We start from the raw sequence: 20462 nt of genomic DNA, 5'->3' as shown, positions 1-20462 counted from the left end.
AGGCCAATTTCTTTTTCACTACTTTCCACTAAAGACAGGTTCCCTAATAGCACCGAAGAACACAAAACCAATTTGTATGAGGAATGCTTCCGATTTACGTAGAACACCAGAAAGGATGGCTAGAAAAGAGTTAGGAGTTGTGGGGACAGAAATCCCTTTCAGAAAAGGTGGGGGGGAATCAAAGAGAGATGAGACTTAGAAAAAGGAGCAGTAACTGTTGGAGAAGCAACAAGAGTTATACAAGTGGGCTGGCAGCAGAAAATTATCAAGCCAAATATGATAAAGGTCATATTGGAGACTACAGTGCTATCAGAAAATCCATAATTTTCCTAGGTTTTTATCAGGCAGTTGGTGGTAAAGTCCTGCACTAGAGTGATAACATAGGGATCATAGCGCAAGAATATTTTTCTTTTTAAAGAGAGGGCTTTGGAGACACACCTAGCAGTGCTCTTGGATTATTTCTGCCTCTACTCTCGAGTGCCCCTACTGGAGCTTATGGGGCCTGTGAGGTGCTGGAGATCAAACTAGGGTCTGCTGTATGCAAGGCAAGTGACTTAAACTCTATACTATTTCTCCAACCCCCCAGACTATGACATGAAAGAATTTGGTGGGTGCTCTCCTTCAGGAAAGAGTTTGGGACTAGTGATCTTAGCCAAAAGATACTAAAGCAAGTGACATATAGTGACTCTATGGACAATGTAGCAGGGAGACAACACCACAAATCCATCACAATTTCCTCCCACCAATGATATGTAGAGCAAATCATTAAAATATCAGTGGAGACACAATGGGTAATTCAGAGATTTTGATCAATGTATTGCTTTTTATATCCTGCAAATAAGTTTCCCAATAGTTTGCCACCTAGCCCTGAGGCATAAATCACCACAGGCCTTCAAGACCCAGAAGAATGGAATCCAAAACAAAACAAGTACACGAATTCCTGTCTCATCTCAGCTCTTCAAGTCTCAACAGGCTGGGTTTGGAATTGAAAGAAGTCAGCCAAGAAAATGAAAGTTTCTATTACTCAGGCTTTGACAGATAAAGTAAGCTTTCTAGCTCTACTCAATAGGATATTTTACAGTGAGAGTGTGGGTATAGAAGAGGGAGCAGGCTGGCTAGGAGCTAAGTCAAAAAGAATTCCACTGAGGGCTAGAGAGACAGTACAGAGGGTAAGGCGCTTGCCTTACACGTGGAAACCCTCAATTCAAATTCCTGAGCCCAGATTTGATCCTCAGCACCCCATAGGGTCCCCTGAGCCATACTAGGAGTGACCCCAAAGCCAAGAGTAAGCGCTGAACACTGCTGGGTGTGACTCCCTCAAAAAAAAAGAGAATGAGATTAGAGAAATAATAGTACAATGAATAAGGTTGTAGCTTTGTATGCGACCTGCCTCGGTTTGATCCCCCCCCATACGGTCCACTGAGCCTAGTAGGAGTAAGTCCTGAGCATAGCTGAATGTGACCCCCCCCAAAATAAAAAATTATGAAAAAGAATGACACTAAATAAAAACCATAGCATAGACACCTAGTGAAAGTGAGAAAAGTGAAATGGAATGGGGAAAAAAAGCTCATATAGGGCTTTCTGGGTGAATAAAAATGAAGCCTCCCAGGGAAGATATGGGGCTCTTCATCCATGACTTTCAAGAAAGATGGAGCTGGAGAGATAGCACAGTGGGTAAGGTGTTTGCCTAGCATGTATCTGACTAGAGTTCAATATTTGGTACTATATATGGTCCCCTGATCCTGTCAGGAATAATTTCTGAGTTCAGAGCCATTCAGTTTATGTCTTAAATTTTCACAATGTTGTAAGGTAATTATATTTCAACAAAAGTCAAATAAATAAAACCCTTTTGGATTTGGGGGCTACATCCAGTGTTGCTTAGGGCTGGTTCTGTGTTTAAGGATCACTCCTGGCAGAGCTCAGAAGATCCTACAGGATGAAGGGGATCAAGCCTGGTTTGGCTAAATGCAGGACAACACCTAGCCTGCTGTACAACTTCTCAGCCCCCCTATATTTTTTAAATTTGAGGTGGGGCATGGGGCACAATCAGCTGTATTATGAAATACTCCTATCTCTGTGCTCAGGGGTTCCTATAGTGTTGAGGGTTGAACCAAGGTGTACTTTATGTGAAACCAGGACTAAATCCATGTACTAGCTCTTCACTGCTAGAAGAAATACATTTTAAAGTGAAGTAAGGCCATTCAAGATTATTTTATGCACTTAGAATATTTTGTAGATAAAAGCCAAAATAAAAACAACAACCCAAGGAAACATTGTATAATTTTAATGGTGAAATAAATCCTCCTATATTTTCCTACTTTTGCTCTATCTGTCCTATGTGCAAAAATATGTTTAACATATTCCAATATCCCTGAAAGCCTGTTCTGTAAGCATCACTTATGACTTTAAAAATCTCATCTAGGGCCTGGAGAGATAGCACAGCAGCGTTTGCCTTGCAAGCAGCTGATCCAGGACCAAAGGTGGCTGGTTTGAATCCCGGTGTCCCATATGGTCCCCCGTGCCTGCCAGGAGCTATTTCTGAGCAGACAGCCAGGAGGAACCCCTGAGCACCGCCGGGTGTGGCCCAAAAACAAAAAAAAATCTCATCTAAATCCCATAGGTTCCAGAGTCTCAAATATGAAGATGCATGCCTGCACACACATATATATACACACGCAAATTTGGGGACCATATTCTGTAGTGCTAGGGAACCATGTGATGCCAGGGATTGAACTGGGTTTCGCCAGATGCTAGGAAAGTAACATAACTTCTATCTTTCCAGCACTCCCCCCCTTGACCCACTCCTTGCAAATCTCAAGATCTAAATCAAGTTCTGGTAAGGCTTGATAGGGTTCCCCCAGGTTAAAAACCTGCTTCCATCTGCCGTAGCTGTGAAACTAGCAAACAAGGTATTTGCTTCCAATCTTCCCAAGGTGAGATGAGCCCCAGATAATAGCTACAGATACAGCCTGGAACAGAAACCCTCTTATTCATATGATAAGTAGACGGTATTGGTCGCCCACTGCATGCCAGGCACTGTTGGAGAAGTGAGTGCAGTGAACAAGACCATACCCGTGCAAGTGCTGTAAACAAGCTTTGCCTTCTTCATTGCCTAAACAAGACACCTTATCTGCTAAGGTGCCGAAGAAAACACTGTCAGTGTGAACCAGCCAGTGTTGGGGGAAAGGTCAGGCCAGCTCATTGTCTGCACATGCGCGAGTGAAATTAACAAGCAGGGTCCCATATAGAAAGTGTATCGAGTTCTTGGAGCCTCTTCTATGGAAACAGCACAAACCCTTAAGTAGCTCCCGATGTGCCTGCCCCCCAAAACACAGGAGTTGGTAACAAATGGGAAAATGTGTTTTTAGAAAGTTGGAGAAGGCGAACAGTCGCTGCTTCCCTGGGGTTCCCCCATCTTCTTTGTGAGGCTGTCACGAAACACAGTAGTCTCTCCAGCAGATCTGAGCACCCCAGTGGCAGCTAAAGAAAAACACTATAATCTCTCTCAGTCTTTCTCACAGTTTGGGTAATTTTTGAGTCTTCGATGAACAAATGGCACTCAATATTCAACAGCCAAGGAACCACTTCTAATTGGAATTCCAACGGGGGGTAGGGGATGGGTGGAACAAATTGAGTTTGAAAAAGAAGTAATAATTAAAACATTCATCAGGGAAGCTAAATAATTCGTTGTGAGAACTTTACTTAAATGTCCATGAGTGACAAAATACTTGAATCCTTTTGTTTGTTGTTTTCTATCACAGACCCTGGATAAGGAGCCCATCGGCCATGCCAAGGTCATGATCAGCCTCACCACCTATGACACCTTCTCCCAATACCCACCCCATTGCAGTTCAGGGCCTTTTCTACTTCCGGGGCTAAAGGCCAAATGATAATTAGCTTGACTTTAGGAACTAAACATTTTCAACCCCTGTTCCATCAGGCGCTGAAAAGGAAGGTTAATGAATTTTAAGAACAAGTTTCACTTCTTTGCCTCTTAAAACCTGCCAAGTTTGAATGGACTCCTTGCAGCCAATTTCTGATCTCCAAACCACCCTTCCTGTGCCAGGAGATAGAACATCATGAAACCCTGATCTGATGTTATCAATGACTTGCTCTAAGCCCTTCACTGACTCTCCAGGGCTAACAGCACCCAGTTCATATTCCTTATTAGACTATTTGTGATGCTCTCATATTTCATTTTAATCTTTTATTGGGGAGTTTACTGCTGTCTCTGTGTTCTGGAGTGACCCTGGCAGTGCTGGAGGTGGGAGTTTATGTGGTGTCAGGGACAGAACAGGGGTTGGTAGTATGCAAGGCAAATACCTTACCTCCTTTGTATAAAAGGACCCACCTTTCAGTTTTATGTAGCACCAACCCACGTCTCCTTCCAATCCAGCCTATGGCCTCAGATATCGAGTCGCAACAAGCTACAGAGCTACTTTCACTTTTTTGTGTTGCTGCCTCTACTACCTGTGTCAGGCAGATCTGTCTTTCCAAACTCTGACAAAAGACTCCACATCTTTCAAAGCCTGAGTACAAAGAAAGACTGCCTGTTTTTGAAATCTTGTCTAATTCCCTTGGGTAGAATGAATACTTGCTCCTTTCTGGGTCTAGCATAGTGCTTACTTTCTATTTGTCTTATGACCTTTATCCTATGTGTTGGCCTACAGTTAACCAGGTCAGTTTTCATCACTCTTCTTGAAAGCAACACTCTGCTTCAGTGATCTCCGTATCTTTGTCCACCATCTTTATCTGCATCTTTATCTGGACACATAGAACAGCCTAATATCGAAAAATGGACTCAGATGGTAATGAACAGTGATCAATATTTGATGATCAATGAATAAGGTATATGAGGATTATGTCTTTATCAGCAGAGCCCAATCAATTCAGCACTATACCCAACACATACCACTTTATAAAAATTGCTAATTAAATGGGGAGAACTATACATGCATATCAACACTAGAGATTTTTTTTTAAAAATTATGTTTGCTGACTTTCACCTTGAAAAGGAGTCGTAGAAGTGGTCAGCATTGAAGTTGAACTTGTAGTTTCTGAGAATTATAGAAAAGAAAAAAATTGTCCATACAAGCAAGTAAAAGCTCAGAGTTTAGTTCCATTTAGGCATCTCATGATGAAAGGTGTAGCTTGAACAACAATTTGTACTGTGGATTATCAGAGCACTCTTATTGATCGACCAATTTGCCACATGACATAGCTCAGGGAATGGTATTTCTTTGAAAAAAATAGGCAAGAAGAAAATTGCTCCCTACAGTAGTACCCTTTTCCTCACTGGGGTCTGGGGAACAAAGGAATCACCACCCCTGAGTTCTGGTTTGGAGATCTTTTGGCTCTCAGCTGCCTTCAGGAATCCATATGCAGCTATAACGAACTGCCTCTGGCTTGGCTTAATCTTTTGTATTAGCTCATTAATGAGTCTGGATTCTTTCCCCATTTTCCATGGTATCCCAGGCAGGGACAAAAGATCAAGCAGCAGGGGTAGCTTTGCTTTTGCCCGACAACAAGTGGTCGCTGGTCCAGGCCTGTGGCTAACAAATTCCATAGTCCTTTGCGGGGAGCGTCGTTGGAATGGGCCTTGTCCACCTTAGACTCTGCAATGCAAACTAGAGCTTTGGGGACTTGGGCCTAGGTAGAGTTCCTGGCATCTGTAATATCACCCCAACAGCTGATGTCTTAAGAAATCTCAGTAGCCCCAAGCCCTGTGAATTCTTTATTCTCTGTCGGCATGTAAAAGGCACACTCACTCATGGACATATTATATGCTGCTTGAAATCATTCTGAATACCTCCGAGGAGACATCTGCTAATAAGGATATCATGTCAGCCAGGTTTTAAATATAGGAACCTCTCACCATCTTCAACCAGAGAGCAAAATGCAAAAGGAATGCAGATTAACTTTCCCTGAACTTTAGAGCTTGAACAGCTCTTCCCTTGCTACCATCCTTCCATGAAAGGTTCTGGTAGGGTTATAGATTAACATGAGCCTGCTGGATCATGTGTTACGATCTCTGAGCTGTATTGTAAGGGTACCATGACTATTTATAGGTTCTCTACTTTAGGGCAGAGTTCAAACTTGGGAAAAAAATTCAAGAGCTTGATTTAAATATACCCGCCTTCATCTTTCAGTACCTCCTTTCAAAACAACTCGTCTTCATTTCCATCCAGTTACTTGGAGTCAAACAGCACTTGAAATAGTGCAGAAATCTGTTGAGGATTGACTAGAAATATTTTGCAAAGAATATTCCATATTTGGAATCTTTAATTTCCAATGGCAATGCCATTGAAACAACAATTCAAACTAGAAAAGATATAGTCCCTCCTTTCCAGCAATGGGTCAAGTGAGGCACAGGGAATTAAGCCACTTCAAAGGTCTCTTGTGGACTTGATGCTAACTCCCCATACTATCAGAGTAGAACTATCAGAGTAGCTTTAATTTACTGAGCATCTACTACATGTGCTATCTTTAATATTTGTACCAACTGACTCTCCAGGAAAACGCATAGGATGCCTATTTCCCATATCAGGAAACAACTACCAGGAAGTCAAAGAAACAAACCTATATTCAAGCAGCAAGAAAGTCATCTATTTAGAACTTAAACATAGATTTGATAGTAAAGCCTTTGCACTTTTTTGTTTTATTTTTGGTCCATACCTGGTGGTACTTAGGGCTTACTCCTGCTCCAAGTGGTGATCAAAGCATGCAAGGTAAATATCCTACTCAATGTATTATCATTCCGGCCCTAAAGCCTTTGCATTTGGTCTCAAACTAAATTACACAGCTCTGTGGCTCTTTAATTTTTCATTATTTGGGGTTGAAGAAATAGTACAGGTCTCAAGATACTTACAATGCATGCAGCCGATCACTGATCTATGTCCAACACAACATATGCTCTCACTCCCACCCAGGAGAGATTCCTGAGCACTGAACCAGGAGTAAGCCTTGAGAACCTCTGTGTGTGGCCCTAAAACAAACAATAATCCCCTAAAGGAAGGAACCACAGAGATAATTCAGAAGGCTGAGTACATGCTTTGCACACAGGAAGCCTGGGTGTGGATCCCCATGTACTCCTGTGTGTCCTGCTCGTTACTCCAAACAAACATACAACCCTATAGGATAAAGTTTGGAGAGGTTCTGGGTTAGTGACTATGTAGAGATTAGAGAAGACCATTACATTCCATGGAAACATGAAAGCCCCATTCCCTTTACTCAAACTTGTTCTATGCATATCTTCACATAGCATTTTTGAGTTCTGGGGTATTTTGGGGTCTATTCCTAGTATTTCTCAGGGGTATATCCTGGCTCGCTCTGCATTCAGAATTACTTCTGGCAGTCTCAGGGACTATGTAGAATGCCAGGTATCAAAAGTGGGTCAGCCATGTGCAAGGCAAGCAAATGCACTATCTACTGTGCTATCAATCTAGCTCCAGGTTTTATAATATACTGTTTTATAATATACTGGGACTCTAAGATGCCTGGGTTCTATGAGCTACTCTAGCATATTCAAACCATGGAGAAGGTTACAGGAATCTCTTATGTGCATTCACCAGAAGCACAGCTAGTAACCTGAACGTCTGACTTTATGTCAGACAGGACTCAAGAGGGGGTTGTGAAAATGTCCACTGTTGTTTTTCCCTGTGGCTAATTTCAGAACCCATTTAAACATTAGAGTACCCAGTTGGTGTCTAGAACACTGTTTACTGAGGGGAGGGGAACCACATTGGAAACTGGACCTCAAAGCCCGCAAATACATTACTAAAATCTAGCCCTATATTATTTATGCCATTATGTTTTTCTTCTGATAGAGTAAGATTATACACACACACCCACACACTCAAACGCACAGGAAAATGACCTGACAAGAAAATTCATGCTCTAAGATTAGAATTTTGCTTAGAATCTAGTTTAGAATTAATTATGTTAAGATATGCAACTATAAAAAAAGATATGCAACTAGGCTTCTAGATTTGTGGCTTTCATGTTGGTCCTTTCTTACTAGGGAGGGTGGAAAAATATATATTGTGCTTAACTAGGGCCTCTTTTTGGCTCTTCTTTCTGTTTACTGTGTTGGTTCCAAATTTCCTAACAGAAAAACCATGAAGAGAATCATAGCTCTCATTGCCTTGTGATATAACTGCCCTGAACTTGAGCCTCATTATTTGTGACATACCACAAGTTTTTTGGTTTGTGTTTTTTTTTTATTCAGCCTTTTGTGATGTTTGTCAATCACTTACCCATATTAAAGAGCAGACACGCCTCTGAGGATGGCCCACTAACATATGGACTACAAGAAAAATAATATCTATATCAGCTAATTAAGCAAATCAGACCATATTTTAACACTATTAGGATATTATCCAATAAAACCAACTGTATAGGAATACTAATGTGATTTGACTTTGGGCATTAATTGAAACTCTGCTGGAAATATGCTACTTCACAGTTGCTAGACAGACCACTGTGGCTGTTATCTAAGCAAAGTCTTCAGTTAAGGATGGAGACTTGACTGCATTATCCTTGCTTAGTGTAGCTACATAGTAGATTCAATGAATAAACCTTCAAATGAAGAAATGGCTCAGATGCGATTAAACCTATCTTCAAGGGCATTGGGACACTGGGATTTTTTATTTGTTTGGGACCCATACTCTGTAGTGCTCAAAAGCTATTCTTGTCTGTACACAAGAGAGACCCCTGCTGGTCTTTGGATGCCCATCCACGGTATCAGTGAAGAGAATCTGGTTGGCAGAATGCAAGGCTCTACCTCCTAACACTATCACTCTGTTCTTGAGGATTGGTATTATTTTAACAGCTGTAATCTGTAGTGTGAAGTAATATCCAAAGGACAAGATGCAAAGGTGATGGAAAACATTTAGCTGTGCTGGTTAACACATAGGAATGGGGTGGTGTGGGGGGAAGATTCTCAGAACTTCCTCAACAACTACCTCTCTCTCCCACGGCTCTATCCAAGAAGGAACATCATGTGCATCCAATGTCTTAACAACTGAGTGAAGTGGCACATGACTCATACGATGCTAATTCTGCCATTCTGACAGGAGGGACAAGGTACCAAAGAAGTTTTTATGGGGGATTGAGGGAAGGGAACGCTGAAGACCTAGAGACTGGGCATCAAGACTGTCTGATCTTGCATATGGACAAGAGTCCCAATGAGGTTCTGTGAGTGAGACCTGAGCACAGGGATCTGCTGACTCCGCCTGTTTGGGGTTCAGTGATCCAAGCAGACATCCCTTCCTATTTCAGCTGCCTCCCCGCTCTTTCCCCCACCAGAATGCAAGCACAGCTCTGTGGGTTTAATGAGGCAGGAAACACTGGGGTGTACTTGTTATGACCAAACACTAGTTAATATCCAAAGAAGAGATAAATAATTAGCAAGCTCATTCCTCCCACTGCACCATATTGTCTTCCCAAGATGAACTGCTTAAGTATGGCTTTCTGTTATGGCAGTGGAAGAACATGTGCTTATGGTTGGTGAGATAGGACAGTGGGGGAAGGTGTTGGACTTACAAACAGCCAGCTGGGTTCTAGCCTGGGCACTGCAAATGGTCCCCTGAGCCCTGCCAGGAGTGTTGCTTGAGCACAGAGCCAGAAGATAGCCTTGAGTACCGTGAAGGGCCAATCCTTCCTCCCCATCATAAAAGGAATACGTGCTTACATCTCCAGGTGAAGCCCTGGCCTCTAAGCACCACAGGAAAGGAAAGGTGTTTGCACACTGACACTCTTTCTGTTACTTAAGACATTTGCACAGGGAGGTTTTGGTGCCACATCCAATAGTATTTGAGAGATCCTGGTTCTGTGTTCAGAAGCAAATCATGGTGGTGTTCAGGGAATATATGCTATAACAGATATTGAACCCAGGGTTGGTCATATGTAAGGCAAGAGCATAAATCCCTGCTCTCTCTGGCCCTTATACAAGACTTGAGAATCAGAGCAGAGGTCATACAGAATGTTGATCTGTTCATTTCTTAGTCCCAAGGCTGCCTTTTCCTGGCAGTCTGACTTTTGACAAGTCCTTTCCTTCTCTTTTCTTGCACTTTCTCATTTCTAAAATCAGAGGGCCAAAACCTATCATCTAAAAGTTCCTATTAGGGCTAGAGAGATAGTATAGTTGGTAAGACACTTGCCTTGCATATAGCTGAACAGGGTTCAATTTCTGGCATTTCATATGAACCCCTGAACATCAACAGAAGTGATTCCTGAGTGCAGAGCCAGGAGTACCTCCTGAGCATTGCAGGTGTGCCTTTTCCCAAATACCCCAAAACAAATAAAAATCTCTACTTACAAATCTAAGCCTACATTGCTGTATTGCTGCCCTTTAGCATAGAGATGGTATAATATTATAAATGTGAAAATGGCCTGACATGGAATAAAAATTCAGAAAAGAATGTGAAAGCAAAATTTGAGTTCTTAGAATCAATTGATCAATATAATAATATATCAATATAATATTTATATGTAATATTATATGATATAAAGTAATATAATAATAAATTATTATATGCTCATATATAGGATGTCTAGTCTGTTTATAATGTTAGGTTAGGCGCTATAGGAAACAATGTGACCCTAGACTTAGGGCACTGCAATCCAAAGGCCAGATACATATTCATGAATATACATAGATGAAATGTTATTTCAGAATTTCTCCAATAATATTTGAATATATGTTTCTCTAGACTGCTTCCAGGAAAGGTACAGAAGGGTATAGTGCAACCTTGTGTGTGGCCAGTAGGTAAGTATAAATAGTGTATGAGGCCCAGTGACTTTCAGAGAGTATATAAAACATATTTTTGAAGTAAAAGCAGGGTGTATTTGGAGGCTCTGAGGAGAGAAGGAGAAAAGAAAGAGTAACTCACTAAAAAGAGAGCACACGCTTCTCCAAAGACAGAGAGAGAAAGAGAGAAAGACAGAAAAAGAGTATTCTAGTACACATCCCAGCATGAAAGTATGAAAGTCCACTTATCAAGAGAAGAGGTATGGGTATCATGTGCTTGGGAACATATATGTACCAGGCAACACATGTGCACTGAAGACACATTTCTACCTTTGAAATCCTGGTAGCCTATATAGGATTTCCTTTTCAAACATATAATGGGGTGGGGAGAGATAGTAGGTATGGTGCTTGCCTGGGGTTGATTTCTAGCTTCCAATATGATCTTCAGAGTACTACCAAGAGTGATAAGAGCCAGGAGTAAATCTTGAGTACTACTGGGAATGACTCAAACCCTACTCCCATAAAATACACATGAAAAAACATAGAATGTAGAATGATTTTCTATAGCTAACACTTTCAATATTTCTTTAAAATACTTATGAAATAGAATGATACTGCAATAAAAAGATCATGTATTTTCCTTTAATGCTAAATCAAGATGACCCCAGTAGAATTACCCACAACCATTCCATTTTTGGTTTTGGGGCCACTCCTGAAGTACCCAGGTGTTACTTCTGGCTCTGCCCTCAGAAATTAGTCCTGATGGTGTTCAGAGGGACCATATGGGATGGCAAGATTGAATGTGGGTCAGCTGCATGCAAGGCAAACCCTGCTATACGATTACTCTGGCCCCTGCCTTACCATTTCTGACTCATTTTCTATTTTTGAGTAATTTAATTTAACACACAAGGACCCTAATACATGACCTGATTGAAGCACCTTTAATCCTGTATATTCTAAGTATATCAAAAAGTTCATTTAAAAAAAACTTAAGATGAAATACTTGGGAATTCTTGGTGCCATGTTATTAAAGTGTACATAGTAATTAAGATATTAAAAACATATGCTCCCCAAGCCAGCAGACATTGTAATTATTTTTCAAGCTATTAAACACAACGACAGAAGATTTTTTGCATGATAAATGTGTTTTGAAATGTATCAGCTAATTCCCTTTTACTTCATGAAATAATGTTTTAGCTCCACAGAGTCTAGGTCTGGTATTTAAATTCCCATTGTTCCTTTGTAACTCGGCAGTCATTCACTGATCCTTGTTAACATGGGAGATTCTCTCTCTCTTTCTCTCTCTCTCTCTCTCTCTCTCTCTCTCTCTCTCACACACACACACACACACACAGACACACACACATTCTGACTTTATATACAATCGGCAATTATGGGAGAATGATCACATATTGGTAGGCAAAGGCGTGTGACAGACACTGTGAGGCCATGATTTCATTGGGAAAGGTCTTTGTATTCAATTGGTCTCAGAAGACTTTTCCCCTGATTTCAAAATTTGAGATGAATGTTTAATTTTCAAGCCAATGTTTCACGATGGTTGGTCACTGTTTTTGTTGTGAAAATATGATGAGAAAATGGTACACAGAGTTCTTTCAATTGGGCCTGAGATTCATTTAAAAAGTTTTGCTTGAAAGCCCATGCTAAGGAATGTCCTAGGCACTTGGCTGGCTCATAACAACTTTACTAATTAACTTCTTAACCATGCTAACTTTCAATTTCAAAAATTAATATCTTTGCATGACAGAAGGCTCATCTGCCAGGCTTCTTCCAATATTTTGTAGATATTTACTGAAGGGGCGGGAGGAAGAAATAGTTAAATGTCTTTTCTATATTTTATTTTACATTATTTAAAAATTGATTTTTTGGGGGGGTGGGCTATACCTGGTAGTACTCAGAGCTCACTCCTGGCTCTGTGTTCAGAGATTCTTCCAAGTGATGTTCCATGGACTTTTATGGGATGTCGGGAATTGAACCTGGATCAACCACATGCAAGGCAAGTGCCATACCCACCATGCAATCTCTTTGACCCTTTCTTTGACCAAAGCACATCACTGGATGCATCAGAAGTGGTTAGCTGACATATGTCTACTGTCCATCACACAAGTCCTTGCCACAAAGTGGAGTGTGGTGTTTCAATTATAAATTGAATTTTTTTCAAGTGTCATTTGGTAACTTTGCTTTGCAGCTGTTTTTTCCTTTGCAGAGTTTTAAGACAATGAAAGACACTTCAAGCATCAAAGGAATGATCCTAAGCACAGAGACAGGAGCAAGCCCTGAACACTGCTGAGTGTGACCCCTCCCACAAAAAATCAAGTTTAAAGCTTCCTGTTTGCCTAAAACAATGGGGGCATGAGAAAAGGCTGGAAGAATTGACTGGGGGAAGGGCAAGCTGCCCTTGGCCCGTGCCTGGCTAGAAAGCTGGTGGGAAGAAAGCAGGTTCTGAAAAGATAGGGTTACTAAGTAAAAAGGGGTGTGCTTGGAACTTTCAAAAGAGTGGCAGCACAGAGAAACAAGTCACACGCGTTTTGACTAGAGGGTTCTGGGTTCCCGCACCCCAAACTTAAGCCACAAATCACAGAATCATATGGCTGGAAAGACTCTTAATAGGTCAACTTGTCCATTCCCCTGGTATTCAACAGACCACTTCAACCATCCCAAACCAGCCAAGTTTGAATGAAAAGCTTGAACACCAAATGAGCAGAGACTAACTGCTTTGGCTTTAACGGTTTGCAACAAGCAGGAAAATAATCTCTGCAATTCCAGTTGAATGGAAGCTGAAGAAAAGAAATACACTTTCATATTTTCCTGGGGAACGGTGATTGCTAAAGAAAGCAGCTTTGGGTCTGCTGGATCAGCAATCACTACACAATTTACTCTTGGAGAGAAAAATGTTACAACCGCAAGTGGGTTAAAGGACAAATGGCTCAAAGGATCATCTAGGGAAGTAAGTCCTTGGTTCATTATTTTGTTGGTTTTGAGCTACACTGGGTGATGCTCGGAGTTTACTCCTGGGTCTCCACTCAAGGATCACTCCTGATGGTACTGGGGGGACCATATGGAATGCCAGAGATTGAACAGAGAGAGGTTGGCAAGGTGCAAGGCAAATGTCCTACCCACTGACTATAATCCTCTCATTCCTGATATTTGTGGGGTCTTTTCTCCTTAGGGCAGGAAGCTAAGAAGCAGAACACTAACAAACATAAACCCACTTGGCTAAAACCAAACAAAACCTTGCAATAAGGTCTCAGAAAATTTCAGGACTGAGAGTGCATTTCATTCCTGGAACCAGAGAAATCTGTAGTGAGTAAGGCATTGAGCTTGCACAAGACCATCCCAGGTCTGATCCATGGCACTTGAGCACCACTAGGAGTGATCCCTGAGTGCAGAGCCGGAAATAAGTCCTGAGTACTGCCAGGTGTGGCCCACCCCCCTTCCACCCACCAAAAATACTCCATTCCTTTCCAAACACAAGATCCAAATTAGAAATAGGAAAAAAGAAACAAGGTCTGCATTCTCTGGGGAGAGAGTTCGGACTTGGAAAGTGTGAAGGGTGTTTCAGATCTGCAGGCCTTCCCAGGAAAAGAAGTCTGAGTTTGATCCCAAATCCCCTCTTCAGGGTTACACCATGGAGGGGGGATTGTTAATGGGGTAGTAACATAACTCATTCCCTTAGTGAGGATCTCCTTTCCAGTATAAGCAACAGCAACCTTGACCTGAGAGAAGGCAACAGACTTTCCTTGAGAAAGTGAACCAACCAGTACTAACCAGCTATATAATCTCTCAGATAAGGGCTTTAGAGAGGTCAGGAGGCTTAGTATGCCTAAGGAGCTCACAAAAATCAATGGTCCATGTCATCAACAGCACAAGATAGTATGCAAGCAGAAATGAGAATAAAAGGAAGCATTATTGAAAGGTGGTCACATGCAACTTAGCTATATATAGTCTATCTAAGATGCAGGCCTCTGGGGAAACCGGCAGAGACAGGGCACAGTTATCTCTGGAGTTCCAGATTGCTGAGCAGGGAAACAGGGCACCTCTTCATAAATGTCATGGCACAGAGGGTACCATGAGCTAGGAGATTGTGAAAATAACCCGCCACTCCTAGAAACGCCACTCAAACATGAACTCTAGCAAGTTCGCTTACTTCTTTTGCTCAGCCTTCAAACTTGGGGTCTATCTCAGCAAGCCTTCAGTGAATCCAGATGTTTGGCATTGACGTGGAGACAACATCTGGGTGATGGGTGTAACTTTCATGGGGACTCATGTGCTGTTTGGGCAGGAGGCCCAGCCGGTGTTTAATGGCTTCCTGCCTCAGTTTCCCTCCTTATAAAAAGGGGGAACATATTACTTATCCCTTCCCTCCCAGGGGGAATATTGAGGTGATATAATGTCTCAGGATATCCATGAGTTCTTAGAAACCATGATTTTGACAAAATGATTTTACCTAATGCCTGAAGAGGGTAGCCTGCTCTAATGTAAGCAGTGAGAGTTTGAGGACAGGCAACCACTTTGCCATAGGGTGAAATCTACCTGTTCTCAGTACATTCATCTTTTTACTGATATTTAGGATTTCTCAAAGCATCTCCCTTTCACAGGCTCTGTGAGGGACAATGGTTGCACACTGGATTTCTAAGGGAGCTCCCTTCCAGGCTGAGTCATGGGCCAAATATGAAACTGTACTGAAGATCAGAAGAAAAATGTGTTCATGTATGGCCTTACACATGAAGGGGAAAAAAATCAATGTGGGTGTTTGGAGGCTAACCAATCTCAACAGCTCTATGTAAACAGGTAAAACTGGTCTATCAATGAGAATTAATTGTTGCCCAATGGTATTTGTAAAGGAACCAGATGTTCACACACAGGTATGGCCAGAGGGAGGAGGAAGAAAATTGCAATGGAGATCTTTCTGACTCTGATCATATATACCATATTTTTCATACCATAAGACACATTTCCCCCAAAAGTACATCTTATGAAGCGAATGCTGCCTGGAGCTGAAGCCTGAGTGCTGGGGAGGAGAGTATCTAAAAACTGTGCACCTTATAGAGTAAAAAAATATGGTACGTTCTTACTCAAACTGTGGTTTCAGCTTAGGTACAAAGCTTACACAAATGCTGAAGCTTATGTTATAGAGATGCAAAGTTACTGTATCTCATCACCACCAAGTGCTCATGAACACCACCACTGTCCCTATGTCGCCTCTAGTCTGATCTTCATTTCCTCCGTCCCCTCACTGCTTGGTAATCATTTTTGTCAAATCCAGGCCAAGGGATTGTCATCATTTGATACTGCCTATCTATCTATCTATCTATCTATCTATCTATCTATCTATCTATCTATCTATCTATCTATCACAGCTGGGTGAGCTCATCCAGTATCTGTCCTTCTTCCTATGACTTGTTTCTCTTAATAGGACGCACTACAATTCTGATATCAGTAGAATTTAGAGAAAATGGAAAGAAGAAGGTATAGGAGAGAGGGAACATAAGACTCATCAAAGTTATTCATTTGCGAGCATTACAAACCAGGAAAGTAAAATTAGAAGGGCTACAGGAAAGTTGATTTAACTTAGTTGTATCTATTTCTTATTTATAACATAGCAGTCTGAATTGATCTTAAAGATTGTTGTTGTCGCTCTAACAGTCTGTAGTCATATTCTAAAGAATAAAAGAAAATACTTTTTTAGAAACTAAAAAATTAGAAGGGGCTAAATCATGGGAATAATGCTCCATATCCAACATGAGTCCTGTTGAGAGAGAAAATCCAGGTTAGAACCACCTGGATTTATATTCAGATTAGCCACCTGCCACTTTACTATTGGTCATACATATGGGATTTGATGTATTATATCTCTATCGACCTATAATCTATAAAAAGCATAATTTTAATGTTGTATAATAAAGATAATAAATTTTATCTATGATTATGTTGATAATTAATAGATTCATCTTTACAAAAAAACCATAATGGAGGCTTTATTATTTTGATGATAAACCTAAAGCCCACAGAAATGAATGATTTGTCTAAGGTTAACATAGTTTTCTACTTCTACAACTGCATTTAGAGTTACCCGATTCCATAGACTATATTCATTTGAGAGGGGAAGGGTCACACTGATTGTGTTCAGGGCTTACTCCTAGATCGCTGTGCTCAGGGAGCACACCTGACAGTGCTGTGGGAGCCATATGTAGTGGCCAGGGATTGAACCCTGGTCAGTCAAATGCGCGAGAAGTGCCTAATCTGCTGTACTGTTTATCTAGCCCTTGTGACTCTTTCATTGTTCTATTATTTTGGCTTGAGGAGCCAAAATATCTAGTGGAGCTCAGGGGGCTTTTTTCTGGTTTAGTGCTCAGGAGTCATTTCTGTGGGTGCTTAGAGGGACCAGATGTGGAAATGAACGTGAAACTGGGTCAGCTGTGTGTAAGGCAACGTCCTTAACTGTAGTATCTTCTGGCCTTTCCTTTAGTTCCATGGTAAGGGGTTTATGATATTCTAAGCCCTCGAGGCACTCTGAACAAACCACACAATTTCTACTGATACTATCGCAGACTTGCTGATGTGGTGAGGTCACAGGAGGAAGGATCGAATATGTAAATGCTGTCATTACCATGTGTTCAGCAGGAAGAACAGGTTTATTATTTTTTTATTTAATTTGTTTTGATTTAATTTAATCCTCTCCCCCATTTTTTAATTAATGGACCTTTTTCACTGAATTACTGAGACAGTTACAAACCTGTTCATTTTAGGTTTCAGTCATACCAGTCCAACACCTATCCCACCCCCAGTCTGCCTCTATGACATATTTTTCTTTTAAACTGGTGATTTGCAATAATGTTACTAAAGGGGTATCATGCATATCCCTTTAACTCCTCTCAGCACCCAGTTCTTGTCCAGAGTGATCATTTCCAACTATCATTGTCGTAATGGTCCCTTCTCTGTCCTAACTGCACTCCTGGAACAGGTATTTATTAAGTGTTCAGTGGGTGTGGGATATTTGATAAGGTACTTGCAAGATTTGCCCCCAAGTGAGTTATAAAGACATTACCTACTGCCATTGGCATGGAAATACACGGATGGGCCCAGAGAGATAGCACAGTGGTGTTTGCCTTGCAAGCAGCCGATCCAGGACCAAAGGTGGTTGGTTCGAATCCCGGTGTCCCATATGGTCCCCCGTGCCTGCCAGGAGCTATTTCTGAGCAGACAGCCAGGAGTCACCCCTGAGCACTGCCGGGTGTGGCCCAAAAACCAAAAAAAAAAAAAAAAAAGAAATACACGGCGATTTGAAAACTTTTTCTGCCACATTTCTGGCACCTACAAAAACGCTACTAATAAACTTCAGAGAGCAAAACACAAGTGGGCTGGTTTCTCCATACAGAAACCTCTGTCCTTGAAGAAGGGTATGAGCTGTGTTCAAAGTGCTTCTAGGATCCCAACAGAATTCAGCGGGGCCAGGGTCCTCCCATTCACTGATCTTGGGGCAAGGTCTATGGTGGTTTTTCTTCCTCCACTGTGGCCTTGAAACAATCACAAGCAGATGGGATAAATGACTCCTATTTGTGTTACTTAGTTACTCAATACCATCTGTGATGAAAAATCTCTGTGTATGGGTCAAGGGAACCTCTGGGTGTTTCTGAGCAGGGCAGCGAGTCAGAAGCTGGCAAGGGCACATTGAAGCTGGTCCTTCACTTTGCACCTTTTTAATTTGTTTTGGGGTCACACCCAGCACTATTCAGGGCTGATTTCTGGTTCTGCACTTCAGATAGTATGGGTGCTGGGGACTGAACCAGGGTTGGCCACGTGCAAGACAAGTGCCTTATCCACTGTATTATATAGCTTCGATCTCCAACATCATATTCTTGCTGGTAAGAGTGAAAGCTGTTATGTCCCTAACTAACAACAATTTGGAAGCAGGTATTCAGATGATGATATTTTTTTAATCCACTCACTCTGATATTTTATGAATGTGGTCTTATTCTTTTTGGGGGGTCACACCTGGCAGCGCTCAGGGGTTACTTCTGGCTCCACGCTCAGAAAACCATATGGGATGCCGGGATTCTAACAAATGACCTTCTGCATGAAAAGCAAATGACTTACGCTCTCTCTTAAATTAGACAGAGAGCAAAATGCTTGAAGAGAAAATTTAGCATGGAAAATTAAAATGGAAGTGATCTAAATTTCCAGCAAAAACAGTTTGATGGACTGGAGAGCTAGTACACTGGGTAGCTTCTTTTTCTTGTACTTGGTTGACCAGGCTTTAATCCCCAGCACTTCATAGGGTCTTCCCAGACCTGCCAGAGTGTTTCTTGAGCAAACAACCAGAAATAAACCCTGAGCACAGCCAGGTGTGGCCCAAGAAATAGCAACAATAATAAAATGTCATCTGATGGATTACAATAAATATGGACCTGGAGAGATAGATAATACTAAGATCTTGAGCGCATGCTTGGCATGTTGGAGCCCTGGGTTCAATCCACTGAACTCCATCTTTCCTCCTAAGTCTGCTTGGGTATGGCCACAAAACAAAATCATTATGAGTGCTCAAGGAAATTATATCCAGCTATGAAAGATGATCACTATGACAACTAAAAGGTGTTTTGGATACAGAGTTTATTTTAAGGACTATAGTTTATTTGAACACTGTTTTTGAGGTTGGGGCTACCCCTGGTGGTACTTAAGGGACCATATGTGGCTTCAAACTGGAGTTAGTGGGATACATGGCAAGTGTCTGACCCCACTGTACTAATTTTTTTCACTGTACTAATTATTTCTCGGACACTCACTTAACTCTTTTCAACTCTGTGGATATGATATTTCTAAACAAATCTCAGTCACAAACACATTCATAAGAAAAACAGGCAAGAAGAGTAAGACAGTAGGAGACAGTAAGATTGCAAGAAACTGTTTCCCCCTATTGTCGCAAGTATTCTCTGATATGACAAAATAATCTTTTTCATTTAGAGAAGATGAAAACCACAGGCCAGAAGTCCCTTTGAGTTCAATGCACCTTTGAAGAAAAGGAGCAAAGGTGCCTCCCTCCTGGGACCCCAGAATGTTGTTTGAACAGTAGCCACCCTCCAGCCTCACTTTGGGGGCCTCTTACCTGATTAATGTGTTTTAGTTTGTCGATAATCTGGCTGACCACAGGCTCAGGACCCTTCATTTTCAGCTCATGGAGGTTGAATTGGTTTTTCATCCCATTCCTCGCTGCCTTTTGGCTGTATCTGCAGAAGCAGAGAGAAGATTTGTCACAAGAGAAATGCAAGCAAAGGGAACACTGTATGTTTTTGGCATTTCTGGTCAAGCTGACCACTACTTGCTTTAGCCTATCTGAAAGGAAGGACAGTAATGGAGATGTGGGAAACCAGATACACTCAGGGCTGGCTCAAGTTCTCAGGGGTGGAGATACAATACAGAAGGTACTTGCAGGTGACCCCTTCCTGGTTGGCTCCCCAGTACCACGTGGTGTCTTAAGCACAGCTTGGAATAGCCCCTATGTACAGCTGTTTGGGACCCTAGCCCCACCCCCAGGTATTTAAACCCCTGCCAATCAGAGGCTCTCTCCACTCTGGAGTGAAGAGGAAGTGAAGAGAAGTTAGCAGGGTATGACTGATAAAGCTGAAAGCCAATACTAGGTTAGATCAGAGGCTGGTAGGAGGGTGCACGCAGGACTGGGGCCCTTTGGCCTCTAGGC

The 20462-nt window shown here is 41.7% G+C and overlaps 1 protein-coding gene across 2 annotated transcripts in view; it reads right to left on the bottom strand.

Annotated features, from left to right (window-relative positions):
* Positions 1–20462, bottom strand: part of GPC3 (glypican 3) — a 439048-nt gene that overhangs the window by 97481 nt on the left and 321105 nt on the right. For both annotated transcript variants that reach the window (XM_049766670.1, XM_049766671.1), the window contains one exon: positions 19872–19992. In XM_049766670.1, the coding sequence (XP_049622627.1) occupies positions 19872–19992 (121 nt within the window). The remainder of the gene's footprint in view (positions 1–19871; positions 19993–20462) is intronic.

Source organism: Suncus etruscus, chromosome X (genome assembly GCF_024139225.1).
Source record: "Suncus etruscus isolate mSunEtr1 chromosome X, mSunEtr1.pri.cur, whole genome shotgun sequence".
NCBI lineage: Eukaryota > Metazoa > Chordata > Mammalia > Eulipotyphla > Soricidae > Suncus > Suncus etruscus.
This window is presented reverse-complemented; position numbering and strand designations above follow the sequence as displayed.